General features: G+C 34.5%; 1 protein-coding gene across 42 annotated transcripts in view; it reads left to right on the forward strand.

Annotated features, from left to right (window-relative positions):
• The window catches only part of Epb41l2 (erythrocyte membrane protein band 4.1 like 2), a 189,233-nt gene that overhangs the window by 91,424 nt on the left and 77,410 nt on the right, over nucleotides 1–20,399 (forward strand). For all 42 annotated transcript variants that reach the window (XM_040283283.2, XM_078019143.1, XM_078019147.1 and 39 more), the window contains one exon: nucleotides 15,700–15,804. In XM_040283283.2, the coding sequence (XP_040139217.2) occupies nucleotides 15,700–15,804 (105 nt within the window). The remainder of the gene's footprint in view (nucleotides 1–15,699; nucleotides 15,805–20,399) is intronic.

Below are 20,399 nucleotides of genomic sequence, written 5' to 3' on the forward strand. Positions count from 1 at the left end.
GGGCCTTGTGCATGCGAGGCAAGCACTCTACCAACTGAGCTATATTCCTAGCCCCTTAATATGTCAACTTTTATCTCTTTAGTTATTTGAATGATAAGTGACAAGCTCCTTTGGTTTCAGAGTTTGATTGTGAAGAATTTTAGGGTGTCTTTTGGGTTCTGCATGCTGGCTCTAGGGGATTCGTTATGGGACTCTTGGGATACTGCTGCTTGAACTTGTTTATACACTCAGTGTGTTAAAACAGTAGGGATCTTTCCTTTAAGAAAGAGATATAGTAAGATTTAGTTAAATCCATGGATACTTAAAAAAAGAACACTGGCAGATCTATGTTTACTTTTCTTTTGACTCCGTGAATGTCTTGAGGAAGTTACTTCCTGTCTTTTCGACTATTCTCAGATTGCACATAAGAATGAAAACATTTGCTTCCTCTATTTCTAGGATCAAGCTTGGTTTTACTATGACTGATAAGTCTGTATATATTTCTTAGAGTTGGAAAATAATCATGAACGTTCCTAAACCTTTGAAATCATGAGTGAATGTGCATTTGGAGTTAGAGTTGCTCAAATTTTCCTCTGGCATCTAAAAGTTGTTCCCACGTGTTGATTTTGTCTGAGAATTGAGGGCATTGTTTTTGCCCACACAAGGAATGTCAGAACCATTTTTCCCCCTAAGTTATGAATAAGGCTGTCAGAGTGTAGGCTGTCTTCTTCAGTGTTCTGGTGATAAAAGTGTTTATCAGAAAATGGTATGTGCCAAAGTCGTCTTGCCTTCCTTGTGTCTAGTTCTGGTCTCAGAAATCCAATTTGATAGCATTGCTTTCTAGTATGTTTTATTTATTTGTTCATCTATGTCTACTTTCACTTTCCAAGGTTTGTCTTTCATATTATAATACTGACCCTTATTAGGTTTACTAAATAATTTTAAATTATCTACATGTTTGTAGAAGATATAGAAATTGTGACACACTATAAAACCCCAGAGAACAGTGCAGATTTATATGTGACTTGGGAATGGAGAATAATTCAATTGGGATACATTATATGCAACTTAAAATTCCAAGGACACAGGTCCAGATGGACTGTCTTTGCCTAGCTGTCTGTCTGTCTACCCTTTAGCTTTAAAAAAGGATTTAAAGAGGTAATCCTTTCCAAGTGACTTATTATTTTACTTATATGGCACAGAAGTCTTTTCCAACTGAGTGATAGAAATTTTAGCCTAGCCTGAAGAAGATAACAGAACTTGGACTTTCAACAAGTTCACATTTTAGATGGGCCCTCTGGGCTGTTAGGTATGACCTCAGGCCATTATTTGAGCTCTGATACCACTATTTTGTGTGCCTTCCTTTAGTAGTCAAATTGATCTTTTACTAAAATACATCATGAGTTGTCTGTCTTCCTCTGAAAAGTTTATGATCATATAATCTCTGTATTCTGCTGTCCCCAACCACGTAATTCTTCTCTGGCTTTCAATGTTTAACTCAAATCCAACCCTCAGAATGTTTTTTTCTTCCTCTGAACTTGTTTGTGTCATTGGTTTGGTAATCAATCATGTGCTGTCCTGTGAAAAGAATCTCTTGTATTGTTCAGCTGCTAAAATCTTGTATTGTTTGATTTTTCTCATGTTTATATTGTTTCTTCACCTGGACTGCTGTTAGTTTCTTGACAAAAAGAACTTTTTTTTTTCTTCCCATAGAGCACTAACGTAGGTTTTTGCCCAAAGCACTTCTCATAAAATGTAATTTTGATTTATTTTCTTCTACTTTCTTATACATTTATGTTTCTTGTCTCTCTTAAGATACATGACAGGATTGGCTTATTTATGTTCCTAATTTTTCTCTCCATTCTCTCCAGTTAAAAAAGAAATCACTTATATATATGAAATTAGTGAAATTAGTCATGAAATTCTACCACATGCTTTCTCTTTTCTGTCTTTCCTATTTTTGATAGTCAATATATAATCTACCCCCTCCCTCATGGTTGCTGCTTCTGCCTGTCATTGCTCTGAGAATTAATTCCAAATTCTTAGAATCAGCAGGTTAACTTCTTATAGAAATATTTCAGGATCTTAAGTAAATGAGAAAAGAAAAACCCATTACATTTCTACAGAAGGTTATTAAACTTATGTGTGACAGCAGAACAGAAATGAATGTTGACGTGGTCTTGACCCTGTAGGAATTCACAGCCTGGGGTGGAGGAGATGCAAAATTTCCAAAAGCTAAGAATTCTTTCACTTAAACAGGTATTGCCATTGGGTCACATTGCTTGCTGGTTGGATATAGGCTGGAAAGAGGAGACCTTATTCCTTGTCCCTGTTTCAGTAATAATGTATCCTTTTCTCTTGAGCAAATTGAAGAATGATATGGTTTTCTTTCTTTCTTTTTTGAGGGTTGGGGTGCTTGCTAGGCAAGTGCTCTACCACTGAAGTACATCCCTAGCTCATGATATGGTTTCATTTCTAAGTAGTCATGAAATTCTACCACATGCTTTCTCTTTTCTGTCTTTCCTATTTTTGATAGTCAAAATACAGGGATTATCTTCTTAGTCCCTGCATCAGTGGTATTTTGAAAGCACTAAACTTGACACTTGACACTGAGTAACCATCTTGATGTAGACAGTATCCTTTTCTTTTACTGGCCATTTTTACACATTCTGCCAAGCATGCTAAATCCTTGGGAATTTGCCACTTAACTAGTTTTTCCTCTATCCAGAGATCAATAGGAGTCTGGAACCAGGTCTTTGAATTATTTTTCTATTTTGTAATAAAAAACTACTTTAGAGTTGAATGTTAGATATGAAAGGGAGGAGTCAACTTCAAAATAAATTGAGTAACTTTTAAATCTGCTTAGATACATTTTTCTCACCTAAAATATGTAGACATTAAAAATTTTCAAATCCTTGTCAGGGTTTATCAAATGAAGAAGTATAGTCTAATTAACTCTTAGTTGAAAACATAAAAATCTTGTTAAACCTACTAAATTCACAATCAGTCTGTTGTCAGTTACTGTTTTATTTATGGTCTCTTTTCCTCCATATTGTTGACCTCATTTATTCCCAAACAAATTAAAGATGTTAACTGGTTAACTGACAGCATTTTAATTTTGCAATTGTTCAGGAAGTTTTGCCCCATTATTTTCTTCCCTGATCCTACCTCTACCATTCCCCCATCTAAACTTTCTGACATGGTGGGAGACAGGGATTTGAGAACCCTCTTCTACATGAATAGTGTTTGGTTTACCTCGCAAAAATTGGAGCTGGGTGGCCATTCTGTTCTTTTCATCCAGTAATTTGAACAGTGGTGGCGGGGCGCTTGCCTAGTATGTTCAAGGTTCAAACCCCGGATTCAATTTCTAGCACTGCAAAAGCAAAAGCAACCATGAACAGAATTTATCATTGATATTTACAGTATAATATACTAACATTTGAAGCCTCTAGAAATTGAATGCAATGTAACACAATAGTCTATGAAAAGCACTGGATTACTCAGAGATTTTTCATGCACAGAGCCTAAATGATGAATACATGGATTAATGATGTTTCTAATTGCTATTTTAATATTTGTTCAGTTATACTTTGGAACAATTACATAAAAACTCTAAACTGTGTTAGAAAAATTATGATTTTTTTACTCTCATATTCTGAAGGGTTAAATCTCAGGACAAAAATCTCCATTCTACTTATCAACCATACTGTATCTCATCATTATGTGATTCATTTGTAAACATGCCATTTTAACCTATTTTGAAGGTGAGCCTGATTGCTTGCATCAGTCTAGTTAGTCCCACAGAGGAAACTTAATTTGAGTGTTATCATGACTGATTTGTTATATTCATTTATATTTTCCTCCATATGTCAGCAATTTATGTCAAGCAGAAATGCTGTAATAAGCTATCTTTTGTAGCACAGAAAGCCTGTATGAGTCAAATGTCACAATTCATTTTAGGCAAATAGTTTGCAGAGAATGTGCCAGTCTCCAGAAGTTTGCTGCTTACTGTTTTTGAAATAAAATTGTTTTTTAAAGTGTTTCCACCAGATACGTTTTCTATTTTTTCCTTTTTTAAAAATACATTTTCATGGGAGTGATGCTCAGCAATTTTTAAAAAAGACACTTAAAATTGAGTTCCTTTGGCTAGAAGTTTGATGCCAGCCTCTTTATTATCTAACAATTATATTTCTCCATCTTTTCAATAAATTACACTTCTTCACATACTTACACCCTACCTTGCCGTTCAGGGTGAAAAAATACTTGGATGAAAAGACCATAAATCTTTATTTTAGTGACTGAGATACTAATCTCTCTTAGTTCATGGTATAATTTATTTTTTAAGATCATGGAATGTTAAGGAATTTATATTTCACAGTATTTTACAAATTTGGTCTCAGTAGTATTTGTTTAAATATATTCTGTGTGTTCTGAAATAATTTTTATTCTTATATACTCATTCTGAGAAGGTAAAAAAAATTTTTTTCCCTTGTGTATGAATTTCACTCTTTAGATAAGCTTTATATAGATTAAGTACCCACATACATATATATGTATATATGAGTTAAATTGATATATTATTTTTATAAGTGGTAATACTTTATAAAGGCAGATGGACCAAATTATAGGCTGGAGTTGGTATGCAAATCTCATCATGAGGAAGGAACTCTTAGACTTTGAAGAATGATGTATTCAGGGAAACCCAGCAATACCTAGACTATTATATTTGAAAATGACAATAGTAGAAACTTGGGATTATAAGGAAGAGATTTAATATATTCTTGTCTGTTAAGGATAATATAATAGTACTGTAAACTTTTGTTTAGGGCAGGTCATGCTTTTTTGGGTCACTATTAACATTTTTGACCCAGGATTGCTTTACTTGGCTTTGCTTTTACCAGAAATCTTTCCATCTTGCAAAGCCAATTCATCACTGGGGCTCAAAATGAATTAAAAATTTCACTTCTTCCAAATCTTACAGAAAAGTGAATTCGCATCTATGGGAAAAGTTGCAAAGAAAGCATAAATGTGAATGCACTCGCTCTTTTTTCTTTTTTTTCTTTCTTTCTAATTTTTCCTTTTTTAAATTAGTGAATTAGGGCTGGGGCTGTGGCTCAGTGGTAGAACGCTTGCCTAGCATGTGTGAGGCACTGGGTTCGATCCTCAGCACCACATAAAAATGAATAAATAAAATAAAGGCATTCTGTCCATCTACAATTACCCAAAATAAAAAAAATTAGTGAATTATAGTTATATATAACAGTGGAATTCATTTTGACATATTCATAAATGCATTTAACAACATTTGCTCCATTCAGTTCCCAGTACTCATTAAGCTTCTTAATAATAGAGACATGACTATGATGAACATAGCTCAGTAGTAGAGCACTTGCCTAGCATGTGTGAGGCTCTGGGTTTAATCACCAATACTGCAAAAAAGGAGGGGAGGGGCACAGGATTTTTAGGGCAGTTGAGTCTGCTCTATATGACACTCTAATAAGGAGTACATATCACTAAACATTTGTTCAAACCCATAAAATAAAAGGGAACCCTAATGTTAAAGTATGGACTTTTGGGCAATGTTCTTATGTCATTGTAGGTTCTTTAAGTGTAACAGATGTACTACTCTGTGGAAGATGTTTCTAATAATGGGGGCAGGTATTATGCATGTGTGATGGGGCAGTGGATAGTGGGAAATTCTGTACTTTCTATTCAAGTTTGCTGTGAACCTAAAAGTGCTCTAAAAATAGTCTAATTAAAAATTTAAAAATACAGATGCCCAGATGCTACCTTTGAAGATTCTGACCCAGTAGGTCTAGTGCTGAACTTGAGCATCTGTGTAGAAAGAGCTAAAACTGCTTTTAGAGGCTGGGACAGACTGTCTGCCAAGGCACTCCCTCGCAGAACATCTGATCCCCAGGTCTATGGCCCATCAGCCCCTTGTTGAAAGATTACTGGTGGGAAGTTTATTTCTAGTGAGGGTGTGCAGGGGGAATGAAGTAGAGACTCTACATTAAGATCATGTGTTGGGTTCATGCATTGACAGCTGTTTTCTAACTCTGCTTGGTAGCTGAATTTGTCTGGTATGATTTGTTTTGTGCAATGACTATTATATAGTAAGGGTTTGAGAAATAGTAACTATATCTCTAAGTTATATTTTAAAACTCTTATTATATTTTTCTCAGAATCTTTCCAGTTTTCTTTGAAAATACTTAACTCGAGTCCTATACCTTGGATAAATTGCCAATATAGTTTTTATATTTTATCAATTAACTTTGTGATTTGGAAAGTCTCCAATCACAAACGTGCCCAGCTTATATGTTAAAGAATTGCTGAGACTTAAAAAGTAAACTTCAGCTAATACTTCAATAGGCAAGGACAAAACCTACAAGATTTAATGATAACGTAATTTATCTTGAAATTTTGAATAAAGCAGTCCTTAGAGTCTAAGGACTTAACCTCTTACTGGTAAATCAGAAGAAAGACATTGATCTCACAGTTGGGTTACAGAAACCCAACTGGGTTACAAAAAAGCAGAATATGAAAGATGAATTTATTTATTCTATCACTGAAATAAACTCTAGAAGCACAAATCTAGTTCGATTTTACACATAAGAAATTGCAAGCCATTGAGCAGCTATTTCCTTAGAGCAAATGCAGATTTAGGAAAGGGATGCCTTCAGGATCATGTTTTATGAATGGTTGAGCAACTGACATGTATTAGAACAGATAGGATGTTTATTATTGTTCATTATTTCACTTAATCCAAAGGAAATTATAATTCCCTGTGTAAGGTTTGTATGTGGATAGTTATATTTCATGTAGGTAATGGGAGTGGGAATTGGTTCCTGGTGGAGCGACCTATACCCTTGTTCAGTAGTGTGGAGGGGAATAGAAGTCCTCCGAGTGGGTAACCTCTGGTCCATTAGCTGATTCTTGTGTCCTGAAAACTGTTGAAAACCTCTGAGTTATAAGAGATAGACTATCGCCACCTTAGAAATATGGGATGTCATTATATAGTTACAGATGAAAGCTTAAAAGGTTAATGTTTTATCTTTTAAAACTAAAAATTAGCATTTATTTTCTTTGTCTAAAAAAGACCTCTTGCATGTCAGCTTTGTGGCTCAGTAGTAGAGAGCTTGCCTAGCTTTTCACAAGGACCTGCGTTTGATTCCCAGTACAGGAAGTTGGGGTGTGGTGAGGGGAGGGCATGTCTTAGATTTCGATTTGTGGTTGGTAGTGTTTTTGTTTATTAAGAATGTTGGTAGCAAGATTTCAATTATGTAGATTTTTGAAAATTTCCACATAGCATAAAGATGAAATGCATTTTTCTGTTCTGTTTAAACTTACTTAGTTGCCTTAAAGATGAATTGTGCCTCTGTGTCTTCTAGGAGTTAATTCAAGTATATATTTTTTTAATGAAAATTGAGCCTGTTTACTTCTAGCTCTGCCCAGGGTTTCCTTTAAAATAATTGCAGGGGAGGCCGTAGGATACCCTTGCAAGCCAGTCTAGTCTAGTGTTCTTTTAGTTTATTTAGTAGCAGCTTGTTAATTTTTTATTGCTAGCACCTAAAACTACATTGAATAATGTTTTCTGTTTATTAATGTCAATAATACTGCAAAATTCCTCAATATTCTTCCATAATCCTTTCATTCCTGCAGAATGGAAAAGAGGAATAGAGATATTTAATGAACTGTGAGGAAAAATTTCTTATTCTTTACAGTAATTTGTAAGAAATATACATGTTTACATAAATCTCATCCATATATATAAAGTATTTCTGATGAGTCAAAATTGTTTGAAAAAGGGTTTTCAACTGTTTATGAAAAGGAAGGATACTGTATATGTGTATGTCTATGTACATGTATATAGATACATTTTTCTTTAACATATATATATTCATGTTAGTGTTTGATATATAATACATATATTTATCTTTTGAGTAATTAAAACCTTTTTTATCTTTAATTTTTATTAAAATGACAAAGGAAACTTTACTGAAAAAGTGTTCTTTGCTATAAATGGCTCATTTACTTCTGGAATTGTGTTCTGAACACATGTGCAAAATTGTTAGCTTGGTTTTCTTTTTTTGTTGGGATCTGAATGAAACTTGGGGCAGATTTGTGTTCACAGCTCTCAGATTGTTAGGAAAAGAATCTGATAAATCATGGCATTGGACTATTTGAGAGACTTTCTTTCCTCTTGTGTATTATTATTTTTTAAAATTTCTTCCACCCACCATAAGAATATGTCAGTTGTTATGTTTGCTCTTGCATACCTTTCTTTCTTTGGCCTTTTATATTTGCATAGTGTAGTTTAGAGCTAGTGCAAAATGCATAGCTCTGTGACTGTAATGTATGGATTGCATTGTGTGCTTCCCATCACTGGCTCCTCAGCATACAATAACTGCAGTGTGGAGGGACCTACACGGAGACAGTAATGGTTTTTTATATGGTGTGTGGCGTCCACTGCAATCTGCCTGGTAAGCAGTTGCATAAATTCCTCCAAGTTGAGAGGGCTCCAGAAATGTCATATTTTGGCCTCAGTAATGAATGCCACAAATAACAGCACAGGCACGGGGGGACTTTGCTCAGCGTCTCAGATTCTAGCCAGCCTTTCTTTAGTTGGGTCTGTTTTAGATTTTTTTTTTTTTTAAAGAAAATTTCCAAAAGCTAATCTTTCAGCATTTGAATCATATATTTTAAACCCATCTAAATCATCTTGCTTTGTCTCTTTCATTTGAATGTCTCTAATATATTAAGCAGTCTTCCCTCCACCAAAAAAAAAAAAAAAAAGAGTGGAGCGGGGAGAGAAAGACTTGGTACTTGGAAAGTAGATCAGAGTACTCCTCACCCTAACTTACTGATTTTTGTGTTGCTGGCCAATGGCATAAGTTGGGTTAGGGAGAGGCAGATGGTAAAATACATTGCTAAGCTTGTTGGCAATTAATATACAAGGTATAGTATGTTTTTTATTTAATGAACTTAGTGCTAGATTAATAGAACAGAGATAGTTTGTTCTCTGTAAAGTTTCTACTGTAAGAACAGCTATAAAGCAAAGACGTGCTTCAGATGGCATGAAAAAATAATAGTGAAATTGATGTCTTACTGAAGGAATGCATAAAAACTGAAAAACCCCACTGCTCCTTCTGCATAAAGGAAGGACATAGCCTGCTCTGAGAGGAGAAAGGGACAGATTGGCTTTTCTGCTTATGTCATTCTTCTAATTGCCCCCATACCCGAATATTTGAAAATGCTCTGACATACTAAGGAAGAGTTTATATACAGTGTACAATTTGCAGATTTGTGCTGGTCTTCTCCCAGAGTTTAGTTGTCAGTGTGTTTCTTTATTTTTTGTTTGTTGGATCTTTTTGTTTTTAAATATGTTTTTAGTTATACATGGACACAATATCTTTATTTTGTTTATTTTTATGTGGTGCTGAAGATCGAACCGAGTACTTCATATGTGTGAGGCAAGTGCTCTGCCATTGAGCCACGACCCCAGCCTGGCAATGTGTTTCTTGAATCTCCATGAATTAGGATCCAGGAGGTTATGTATGACTGGAGCAATTCTAGACCCTACCTTGCTAACTGTTTGGCTTACCTTAATGACTCTGAGCCATTTTGTCTAATAGATACCCATTGGCCTAATGGTGAGCTAGTTAATCAATGAGTTGGTGTTGTTGAAATAAGATACAATTAAAGAACTTAGTGACCAAAAGTAATTAAAATCAAAAGGAGTAGGATATTAGAGTACCATACATGAAGTAAAATTCTTTTTTCTTTTGTTTATTGCATTTCATTATTTTTACATCTTTTTTATTATTGGATTTTAATTATACAGAATAATGGATTCTACTGTGGGATATAATATACTTTGAAAAATCGGTTAAGCAGGAAAATGAATGATAGGGAGATATTGGAATAGCTTTCATAGGAAAGGAGAATTTGCAGAGTTTGTCTAAAGAAGAGATAGAATTTTGACACTTGGAAATGAATCAGAATAAAAAAAAGGAATTTAGGATACATCTTGGTAAGTGAATGTTTTTCTTTTTCTGGGGGCACTGCCCCCAGAATGCTATGACAGCTAATGAACTGGCAGTATATACTTGTATCTTTGAAACAAGTTGTAAAGCAAAAGATGCATATAGACTGAAAAACCCCACTGCATATATCTGCATCTTTTGCTTGGTTAAAAAATGTATATTTGTAATTATTTTATGCAAAGAAGTAAGGTTGTTGCTTTTATAAGAAAAAAATGATAATAAGAGAAAATTGTCTTCCTGGACAGAACTATAGAATACTAACATTTATGGATAACACAAATGATAATTTATTTAAAAGAAGTTTAGAAAGTCAGAATGAAAGATAAGTGAAATTCTCTGTAACCTTATTTCTTGGAATTAGGCAATTACGTTAAATAACTGACACCTTTGATAGAATCATATTTAACATCAGTTATTTTTGGAGCAGCTCAGAAAGGTTCCATGATTTCAGCAGGTTTTTTTTTTTTTTTTTAGTGAATCCATGAAATGTGTCAAACTCTTTATTAAGGACTTTAAAGACACTTTATTGTCTTACTACTGTCATGAAGTGTGAGTATTTTTGTGTTAAAGAGAAGAAACTTGAGTCATGGAGAAGTTAAGTAACTTGTGTGTGGTCATTAAGAGTTGGCACAGGTGGTTGCACCTAGGACAGGGATTCTACTTGAAGTTCTTTCTTTGTTGTTGAGAATGGAAGGGTGATAACTACCAGAATCTGAGAGGGGAGGAGGAACCGTTTTACTTTGAATGCCCCACCATGTACCACCATTGCTAGCTGCATCTTGTTCTTTCCCCTCAAATGCACATTATAATATGTGGAATATGTTTGTGAAGGGTGTGAAGGCCAAAAAAGTTTTGAGCTTCTGGATGTTGTTGCTGCCTAAGCATACTCAAGCAAGTTTGGGTGCAGATTAATACTATAAAATGTAATAACTTGGGGCATTAACGTGTAGTAATTACTGTGTCTCCTGAAAATTGTTAAGAAGAAATATGTTATATATTTTTTTGGCCTTTTTGTATTAGCTTCCAAAGCAGAATCATTTTGGGTTTCTTAGGAGTAACTTCTGGATTTTCTTTTTTTCACTCCTTTTTAATTCCCTGCTTCATATTTCTTTCCCTCTTGCTCTGATGGCTTTTTCAAGTTTCTAATCATGTTTTTAAAAAATTATTTATTTTTATGTGGTACTGAGGATCTAACCCAGGACCTCACATGTGCCAGGTAAGCGCTTTACCGCTGAGCCACAACTCCTATTTCTCCTAGCTTTTAACAGTGCATGTCAAAATCTTTTGATATAAACGAGTACAAGTAATTAGTAAAAGAAAAATGATTGTAGGTTATGGATTTTATTTTCTTTTTCACTAGAGATCTATTGTGTTTCCTTGATTTTAAGGCTTATGTTTTTATTAGCCATTGTGTCTTTTAATATTACCTCTCCCTTATTGCTTTATTGTCTTCTTTTAGGACTAGTAAAATATCTACAGATCTTCTTATTCTACCTTCCATATCTATGAAGTTCTTTTCATATCCCTGCCCTGCTTTTCCCTGCATTTGAGATCTGTCTTCTACTTTACTGGTTTTCTCTTCAATGCTGTCTTACTCTCTTTTGGATTATTATATAGTTATTATAGTTATTTATAGGTGTTTGATTTGATTCTTTTAAAAATTTGCTTTTTGACAGTCACCTTTTCCTTAGTAATACTTTAAAATATCCTTTTAACTGCTTTAAACAGATGAAACTATTTCTCTTCCTTTTTTTTTTAATACTTGATGATTTCTGAAGATCTGATTCTGATACTGTGTCTAACTCTAAATAATGGTGGTAGGTTTCCTTGTGTACTTTGTGAGTTGTGCTTATATTTATTGGTACTTTGCCTATGGGAACTATTTGATTCTGCCAGGCTACTGGGCATATTTAATTTTATGCCAGTTTAAACTGAATTCTCTTTTGACATTTTTAAATCAAGCAGGTAATGTTAATACTGTTTTTCAACTCTGCCTGAAGGCCAGATGATGATGATTCTCTACCTCATTTCTTGAAGGTTTGGTCATTCTGTTGTGGACTAAATTAGTCTAATTAAATTGTGGACTGAATACTATATTAAAAAAATACAGTAGGCTCTTTAGTGAAAAATTTTTGGAAGAACCCACGTTGAATAAGGCAAAAAGGTGTTTTTTTTTTTTTCCTCCTTCTTCTTCTTTCCCACTGCAGAACTTCAGAAGTATTGAATAAGTGAATAGGACTTGATGCTTAGTAGTCATATGAAGTAACCAGAATTTTCCTTGTTCTACTCCATGGCTCTTTTTGGAGGTGGGGGGTGCATACAAATGCAAATGTGTAGCATTTCATGGGAACAGTGAGACCGGTGAAATGATTGGTCTTCTGGAATCTTTGGTTTCTGCTGAGAGCCTTTTCACTGCCTCTCCCTCTGTTTGTAGCACTCTGCTTACTCTTTGATATGTGTGTGTGTGTGTGTGTGTGTGTGTGTGTGTGTGTATCTTAAACTCCCTCATAGAAGATGTGATTGTACCTGTGATCCTTATCCCCAGAATAAGACATTCTCATTGGATAGAGCTGTTGTATCAGGCTGCCACATAGGCCATTGGTGAGTTTTCTTTGGACCAGTTGGATCCGGACCCTAGTTATTTCCAGAGTGGTCGATAAATAAGGCTATTTTGTTTTGTTTCCTATTTTATTTGTGTCTGCCAGTTTAATATAAATTTCCTGAAACCATGTATGTCTTCCTCCTCATTATTTCTTCACTGTCAACATAGAAAAACGATATGCATTAGATGCTAGATCAATATGTTGACATTTTAGCTTGACAAGCCTTCATCATTATCTGAGTGTAGCTAGTAGTCAGTATTGCATGGCTTGTTCATTATGGATGATTTCATTTTTTCATCTTAGTGTACCCCCCCCAAATCTTTTGAACAGAAATTGACTATGTCAAGCTCGATAAGTATCCGACGCAAAAAGTTCTTATAAATATCTGTGTCCTCTATCCCATAAAATCATTTTCTTTTTTAAGACTAACTTCCAGTTTCCTATTCTTGGTGAAGCTGTGTTTTTTCTCAGTTACTTATTCCATTCTTAGTTTTTCCACAGCACTTGGTACACACATCTTTCTGCATGTGCCTCATTGTTGCATTTGGTCTTTCCTGATACACTTTGAGTTCTTAGAAGGTGAGATGCTGAAGGGAAGCTTAAGTGATAAGTCCATGTAGACAGGATCTCTTCAAGTGTTTTATTTTATTTAAAAAATATTTATTTTTTAGTTACAGGTGGACACAATGTCTTTATTTTTATGTGGTGCTGGGGATCAAACCCAACGCTTTACACATGGTAGGTGAGTGCTCTACCGCTGAGCCACAACCCCAGCCCTCATCAAGTGTTTTAAATAAGTATTTCTTGGAGACAGAAGGAGAGTGGCAGAGGAACAGTGTGAGTACCTGGAAGATATTTTGATGTTTGATAGGTGTGAGCTAGTGAGAGAAAAGTTGAGATCAGAATTTGGCTATGACCAATTAAGGTACTTTGATATATCCTGTCTCATTGGGCTAATTTGATTTTCACAGTGAGCTGTGAGGTAGTTCTTATCTGAGTTTTACAGCTGAGGAGATTAAGTCGCTTCCCCATTGTTATACTTGTCCAATAGTAGAAGATACTACAAAACGTTGATTGACAGAGGGACCTGGTCTCATGCCAGCCTCTATGGTGGTGCCTGGTGTCTTACTGCCCAGCTGATTCTAATGTCGTATCGGCGATGAACTTTCTGATTTTCTTGTCAGTTAGGGGAATTCTGTCATCTTTTTGAAATGGAAAGTAGGGAGAAGATATGACTTATTCATAAAAAATGACTAAGCCACAATTGGAATGTGTTTTCTTTTTGAACTGAGGTATGCTTTTATAGACATTGAGTTGTCTTAAATATTCTTTTTACCTTAATTTTAAATAGCATCATAACCAGTTGTTATATATTATGACTTAAATTTAGTACTTGCCACTCCTTGTGGTAGGTTCTATTATCCCCATTTCACAGATGTACAAACTAAGGCCAATAGAAGGGTCTTGCCATGAATCATATAGCTTGTAAGTAATAAAGATATATTTAAACTTTAAGCCCACAGAATCCAGTATTCTTATCCTTTACATCCTATTTGTATGTACTTTAAACATATTGACATAAGCGCATAGCCATCTTAAACAGACTTCATAGTTAACTATTAAATCCTCATTGTGGTTTGCAGTGATGTATATATAGTACATTGCAAATTATGTTAAAATAACATAATTTATGTGCTTTTTCCTTCTTCCCTTTCCTTTTTTTGTAATTCTAATATTTAAAAGAAATACAACTATAAAAGGTTTAATACTAGAAGTACCATATTCTCCTTCTCAAGATATATATGTATGGGGAACATAAATTTTTACACATTGGATGAGCTAACAAGTGTACATTTTATAGTGAAGGGCATTTGTTTTGAGGAAAAAGTCTCATAGCTTGTTTTTTTTTTTTTTTTTCCACTAGCAGTCCAGTGATGGCTTAGTAGTACATCCGGGAGTAGGCATGTGTCTTGTCTGACATCAGTCTTGTCTGACAACAGTTGGGGTGTTCCAGGGGTGTGCATCTTCACTGGAAATGAGTCACCACTTTATGTTTTGCCACAAATCAGACAATGAGCTTTTCTTCTGAGGCTTTCAAAGCCTTTTGCATCTGTTGACAGTGGAATCTTAAATTATTCAAGGCAAAAATATGTTAAATCATCAGAAGCAGTTGTTTTATTATCCCTGATACCAGGTTGGGGCTATAGCTCAGTGGCAGAGTGCTTGCTTGGCACACGTAAGGTGCTGGGTTCTGTCCTTACCACTACATAAAATAAAGGTATGCTGTCTATCTATAACTACCAAAAAAAAAAAAAGTAAATACCATATTATTCTCTAGACAATTGTATACAGAGGCATAGCTTATATTGAAAAAACTTGTAGAAATGTCAAGGAGCACGACTAAAAATTCAAACAAGAGCTGATGGGATAAATAGGTTACACTTAGTAATAGGGATAAATGATTTTCTTGGGGATAGTATACTTTGTAAACATGTGATGATCACCTTTAGGTATCAAGGGAAACACTTTGAACAAATTTTTATACTGATTTTAGGAACTCTGAACATTTTACTGTTTTAGTCCTTTTCATGTTTTTATAATAGAGTAGCAGTAAAGCAAAGGGAATTTGATTATTTATTTATTTGCCAGGGATTGAACTCAGGGGCACTCAGGGGCACTCAACCACTAAGCCACACCCCAGCCCTATTTTTTGTATTTTATTTAGAAACAGGGTCTCGATGAGTTGCTTGGTGCCTCACCGTTGCTGAGGCTTTTTTTGAGGATCACGAGATCCTCCTGCCTCAGCTTTTGAAGTAACTGGGAGTATAGGCACACACCACCATACCTGGTTCATGTTTTTATTTTTTAATTCATACGTTGCGTGATGGAAAGACTATAAAGTAAAAAAATAAGTCACTTTTTATATTGTTGAAATATTTAGAAAACAAATGTTTGTTTTAACTTATAATAAATCATGCATCTGATCTCATGCCCTTAAATACTTGTGAAATCTTTATTACTTGAAAAGTAAAGATTCTTTCTTTCTTTTGTTTTTTTTTTTAATTCTCCAGAAACGTGCTAAGGGACAGGTGTTAATTGACAAGGTATGCGAACACCTCAATCTTTTGGAGAAGGATTACTTTGGACTTTTGTTTCAGGAAAACACAGAGCAGAAAGTAAGTAATTTCAACTTATTTATTTCCTTTTAGAAAACACTATATTTTTCCTTTAGTTTTAAAGTAACTTAGTGTTTATTATGGTGTATTTTATATTTATTATAAAAATTTGGTAAATATATAAAAATGATCTTGTTAGAGAACCACCTACAACTTTTTAGCTTAAGTGTGTGTGCTCTTTGCATTTATATCATGAGCAGACACAGTGGAACATTTTGTCCTATGTTAATTATTTGAGAGTGAACTGATTTTAAAGGTATCTTAAAGTTTTATTTTTTGAATTCACGTAAAAACTTGGGGAGAACGTATTTGAAAAATACATATATTGAAGTAAAAGATTTTCAGTGTTGGGAAAATTGATGTTCTAGCATAAAGTAAGGACTTTTAAAAAAATGGTATTATCTCAGTCATGCCATATTCCTAGATTTTGGTGGTAAGCATAGAGGCTGATCAAATCCATTCATATTTTCCACATATAGGTATGTGGTCACCTGCATGCTAGGTATTAGGTAAGTCTGAAATATGGAGGAGATGTAGTGAAAGGAATGCCAGGAGAAGAGTGCCCGAGTGTGCTTGCTGGGGAAGTTCAGGAGAGAATGTTGGCTCCTGCTATAGCAGGTGTGTGAGAGGTAAGGTGCTCTTGTTGGGCCATTGGAGACAAATAAGGAGGCAGGGGCCAGCCTGCTTAGGGTAGTAGGTTTGACTAGCCATTGAAGACTCTAGACATCTGCCTAATACTGGGAGTTGATTGAGATGGGTTTTTGCTCCAGGAGTTTCCCAAGACACTAAGCAAGAGCATCATGGTGATCTGATGCTTAGTGCTAATTCCAGGGAACTTCAGTACTTCAAAATTTCATAAGTGAACTAAAGAGGAAAATATTAACTAGTCCTGGCAGAACCAGAATTAACCTGTAGTCTTACAGTAGATAAAGAAATTTTTCTTTTACTCCTACTTTACTTTGAGTCTTGGGATTTACTTTGGTTGAGAAAATGTTGAGTATAGGAGTGAAGAATAAAAGTTGTACCTGAGGGAGGAAGCCCTTTTTTCTGTTAGATAGTGACTATAGTCAGTGTGACCATTATGTCTGAGGATGCTCAGAGCACTTGATCACAATGAAAGGGATTACTGTGCAAATATCTAAGATTCAAACCACAATCGTCAAAACAGAACAGTCATTAGAGGAACATAAATGTGAATTTTGTTATTTGCTTATGTACAATCTTTGTTTGTATTTACATGTTCTACTAATAAAATATGGTATGCTAAGGGTAATAATTTAAATTTTTTCAACTTGCATTGTTTTAAATCACTGATACCTAATTTGTAGTTTAATTCTATATTTAGACTAAAGACAATTAAATTGTATGCCTGCCTGCTAAATAGTATGTGAGTGTACTTATTAGATCTATGTTTAGAAGTCTTCTGCAGAAGTAGTAATCCATGTGTCTAAATAAACTTGGTGCTCTTTTAAGACTATAAATTATAAGGTGGTCTTGATAATGTTTCCCATCATGGGCTCATTTGTTGGCCCTCAAATCTAAGAGAGAAATTGGTAGGAATTTGGCTATTATTATCTACTTTATTGATTTTAGGTTATATAGTAGTGGATTCAGTGGAGTAATTAATCTTTGTAAAGAAGGGAGACAGTTCAGTATTTTGTAAAAATATGAAGAATAGTATGTTAGTAAAAATGGGATATACTACATTAAGAAATCTAGTATTTCTGGAGCACTAGTTTTGCATAAGAAGAAATACTATTTAGAGAGTAGGATTTGATAATTCACACTAAATGTATCTAGTCTATATCTTACATCTGAATTTCATTCCCATATACTTACTAGTCTACTGGATACTACACTCAATTGTTTAAAAGCAAAGTGGTAATCTTCCTCTTAAATATCATCTATTCCTTGAAGAGTTGTTGTAGATTCCTCTTTCCTCCTTACTGCCTTCCATTCCTTATCAGTCAATAGGGTCTCTTTCCTACTTGCCAACATCCTTCTCCTGTTCTCTTTGTCCACAGATTTTGCTTTGGTTTAGGCCTCTGATACCTCTTGCTTTGAGTAATTTATTTCTCCTAATTGGACTAACTGCCCAAGCCTAGGCCCCTATAATCCTGGTATTTCCTGGCTTAGAACCATTTAATGGATACAGTCTCTAAAACCCGTTAGTGTGGTTTATATGGCTCTTGGTCACATGACCTCAATCAGCTTGAGCTAATTCCCAGTAATCTCTTACAGGAAATCCACATTGAGTGCATACCAAATTCTTTGAAAAGGAGCATCACTCTGGTATATACTATATCTACTTGAATATACTATTTTTAATATTGGAATGTCCTTTCCATTTCTTTTCTGAGTGCCTACCCTTCCTTAAGAGCCACCTTAAGTATCCTACACGGTGAGGTTTTCTTTGCCTTTCACTACTACCTTCCTGCCTCCAACTTAAGGGAAATTTTGATAGTCCCTCTATCATCTCAAAACTTTATGATTGTATCTGACAGTAGGATGATGAAGTCTAACGAAGTTGAGAATTGTGTGGTAACAATAAGCAGGATTTGACTATAGAAAGGGATAGCTGAAGCCAAGGAGGGGTTAATTAATCAAGTCTCATCATCCCAAATGATGAGCACCTATAAAAACTTAAGCAATACATATGCCACTTATGATAACTTCTGAAACAAATATTATGTTTTTAGAATTCTCTCCTTTTGAGAAAAGAAATAGGTGAATGATTAGAACATTTGAAAAAGTATTTCATATAAATATAAAAATATATAAAGGATATACAAGCTTTTGATATACTTGTATAATTTTTCTTGAAATATTCCTAGAATTAAAAATTTGGGACTAAATGGGTTAAGGTAATTAAGGCAGAGAATAAGATAAGGATAAGCTTAGGTGGGTTTACTTTAGCATTCTTATTGACAAAAAGATGCCAGTGCTAAATTAGGAATTCAGAATTTCTTATTTTACTTTGTAATTTCTCTTATGAAATGTATGATGAAATTGCTTTGTATTAAATGCACACTTTGTACCTAGGTTTTAAGTCAAGAATGTTGGGGAAATAAAGAGTGGGGTATCTTTCAGAGACATTTAGTTTTTAGGAAATCAGTGTTCAAATGTAATTATCAGGGCATTTAATTTTTTCATATATAATTAATTAACTTTTATAACTTATGTATTGTGTAACTTAAAAAAATTCTTTCATGCTTATATAGATAAAATCCAGTATTTAAAAGATCTAGGCAAAAGAACTTTTATTCTTCCAGTAAAGATTTGTATGGTGACCTTTTTTTTCCCCCCAGAAAAATTGTTACTCTTAAACTAAGCTTAGTCAGTTCTGCTTTGTTAGAACCCCATTTAGTTTCAACAATAGGATACAAGGATGTAAGCTTCTCTTTCTTTTTTTAATACTGACAATTGAACCCAAGGCCCTGTCTGTGCTACTAAAGCACATGCTCTACCACTGAACTGTTCCCCCAGCTAGTTTGTTTCTTTTTCATGCTGAGTATTATCTGTATCTGTATTTGCAGAAGTTTCAGATATTATTTCAACCTGTTGTAAAGTAAAGGTCAGGCAAAACCATGATTATTGCATATGAAAAATTTCCATGGAGAAAATATCTGAACTTTCTTTTAGTTTCAGTATCTTCTATGGTTGAGATGCTGAGTTGGAAGCCCTTCAGTTCATTAAACATGAACCTGTGCCACTGTTAGCATTAGAACTTTTTAATGTCTGTTGAAAACTCCTAATGTATACTTGACTGTGGAAAATGTTATGTGGCATCATGCAACGTGCTATTCTTTTATAAATAGGATTCCAGGTCCAGGTAGTTTTCATATTTATATCTAAGTAGACCCATGATTTTTGGACTCTCTTCAATGGGAAAATATTGTCTTGGATTTCTGATTTTAATAGAATTTGGCATTTGGCCCAGGCATTACAATGTCATTTTCCTGCAAGTGATATTGAAAAAGGTACTTGTTAGAAATGCAGTTAATATACACAGCTAACTTTAGAACTGAAAACTCAATATTAGATTATTAGCACATATAAACTTGTTTTAATAAAATTCTATATTTAATCTAGTTAAACTTTATAATCCCACTTTCTCCCAGATGTACAGTGAAGGTTTTACTGTGATATAGAAAGTCTGTAACTTTTCTCTCAACACCAGCATCTGGTTAGAGGTTCTAATAGATCTAATTTAGGTCTAATAAAGTTATATTAAAGGGGAATCAGTTTAAGTGCTATAGATTTCTTTGGAAAATGCAGATTTAAAACAAAACTACTTTTGTGTTTTTAGCATTCGGCAATACAATGTGAGTTAGGTTGAATTTGTTAATTTCTCTCACCTGAACAAATTAGAGATTACCAAGAAATTTGAGGAAGGCATGGCTAGGCATTTGAAGAGACCTCTCACTCTGGGAGCTTAGGGTCTACCCTGAAAGCGCGGTTAGGAGAGGTAGATGACTTTTTGGAGAAATGAAATGCTAAGGAGCAACGTAATCTAACACTTGCTAAAACAGCAAAGCAGAGTTTGTTTAGGACTCTCCGTGATTGTTCCAGGGACCGACCACTGCAGTAAGATT

This window comes from Ictidomys tridecemlineatus, chromosome 8 (genome assembly GCF_052094955.1).
Source record: "Ictidomys tridecemlineatus isolate mIctTri1 chromosome 8, mIctTri1.hap1, whole genome shotgun sequence".
Taxonomy (NCBI): Eukaryota; Metazoa; Chordata; class Mammalia; order Rodentia; family Sciuridae; genus Ictidomys; species Ictidomys tridecemlineatus.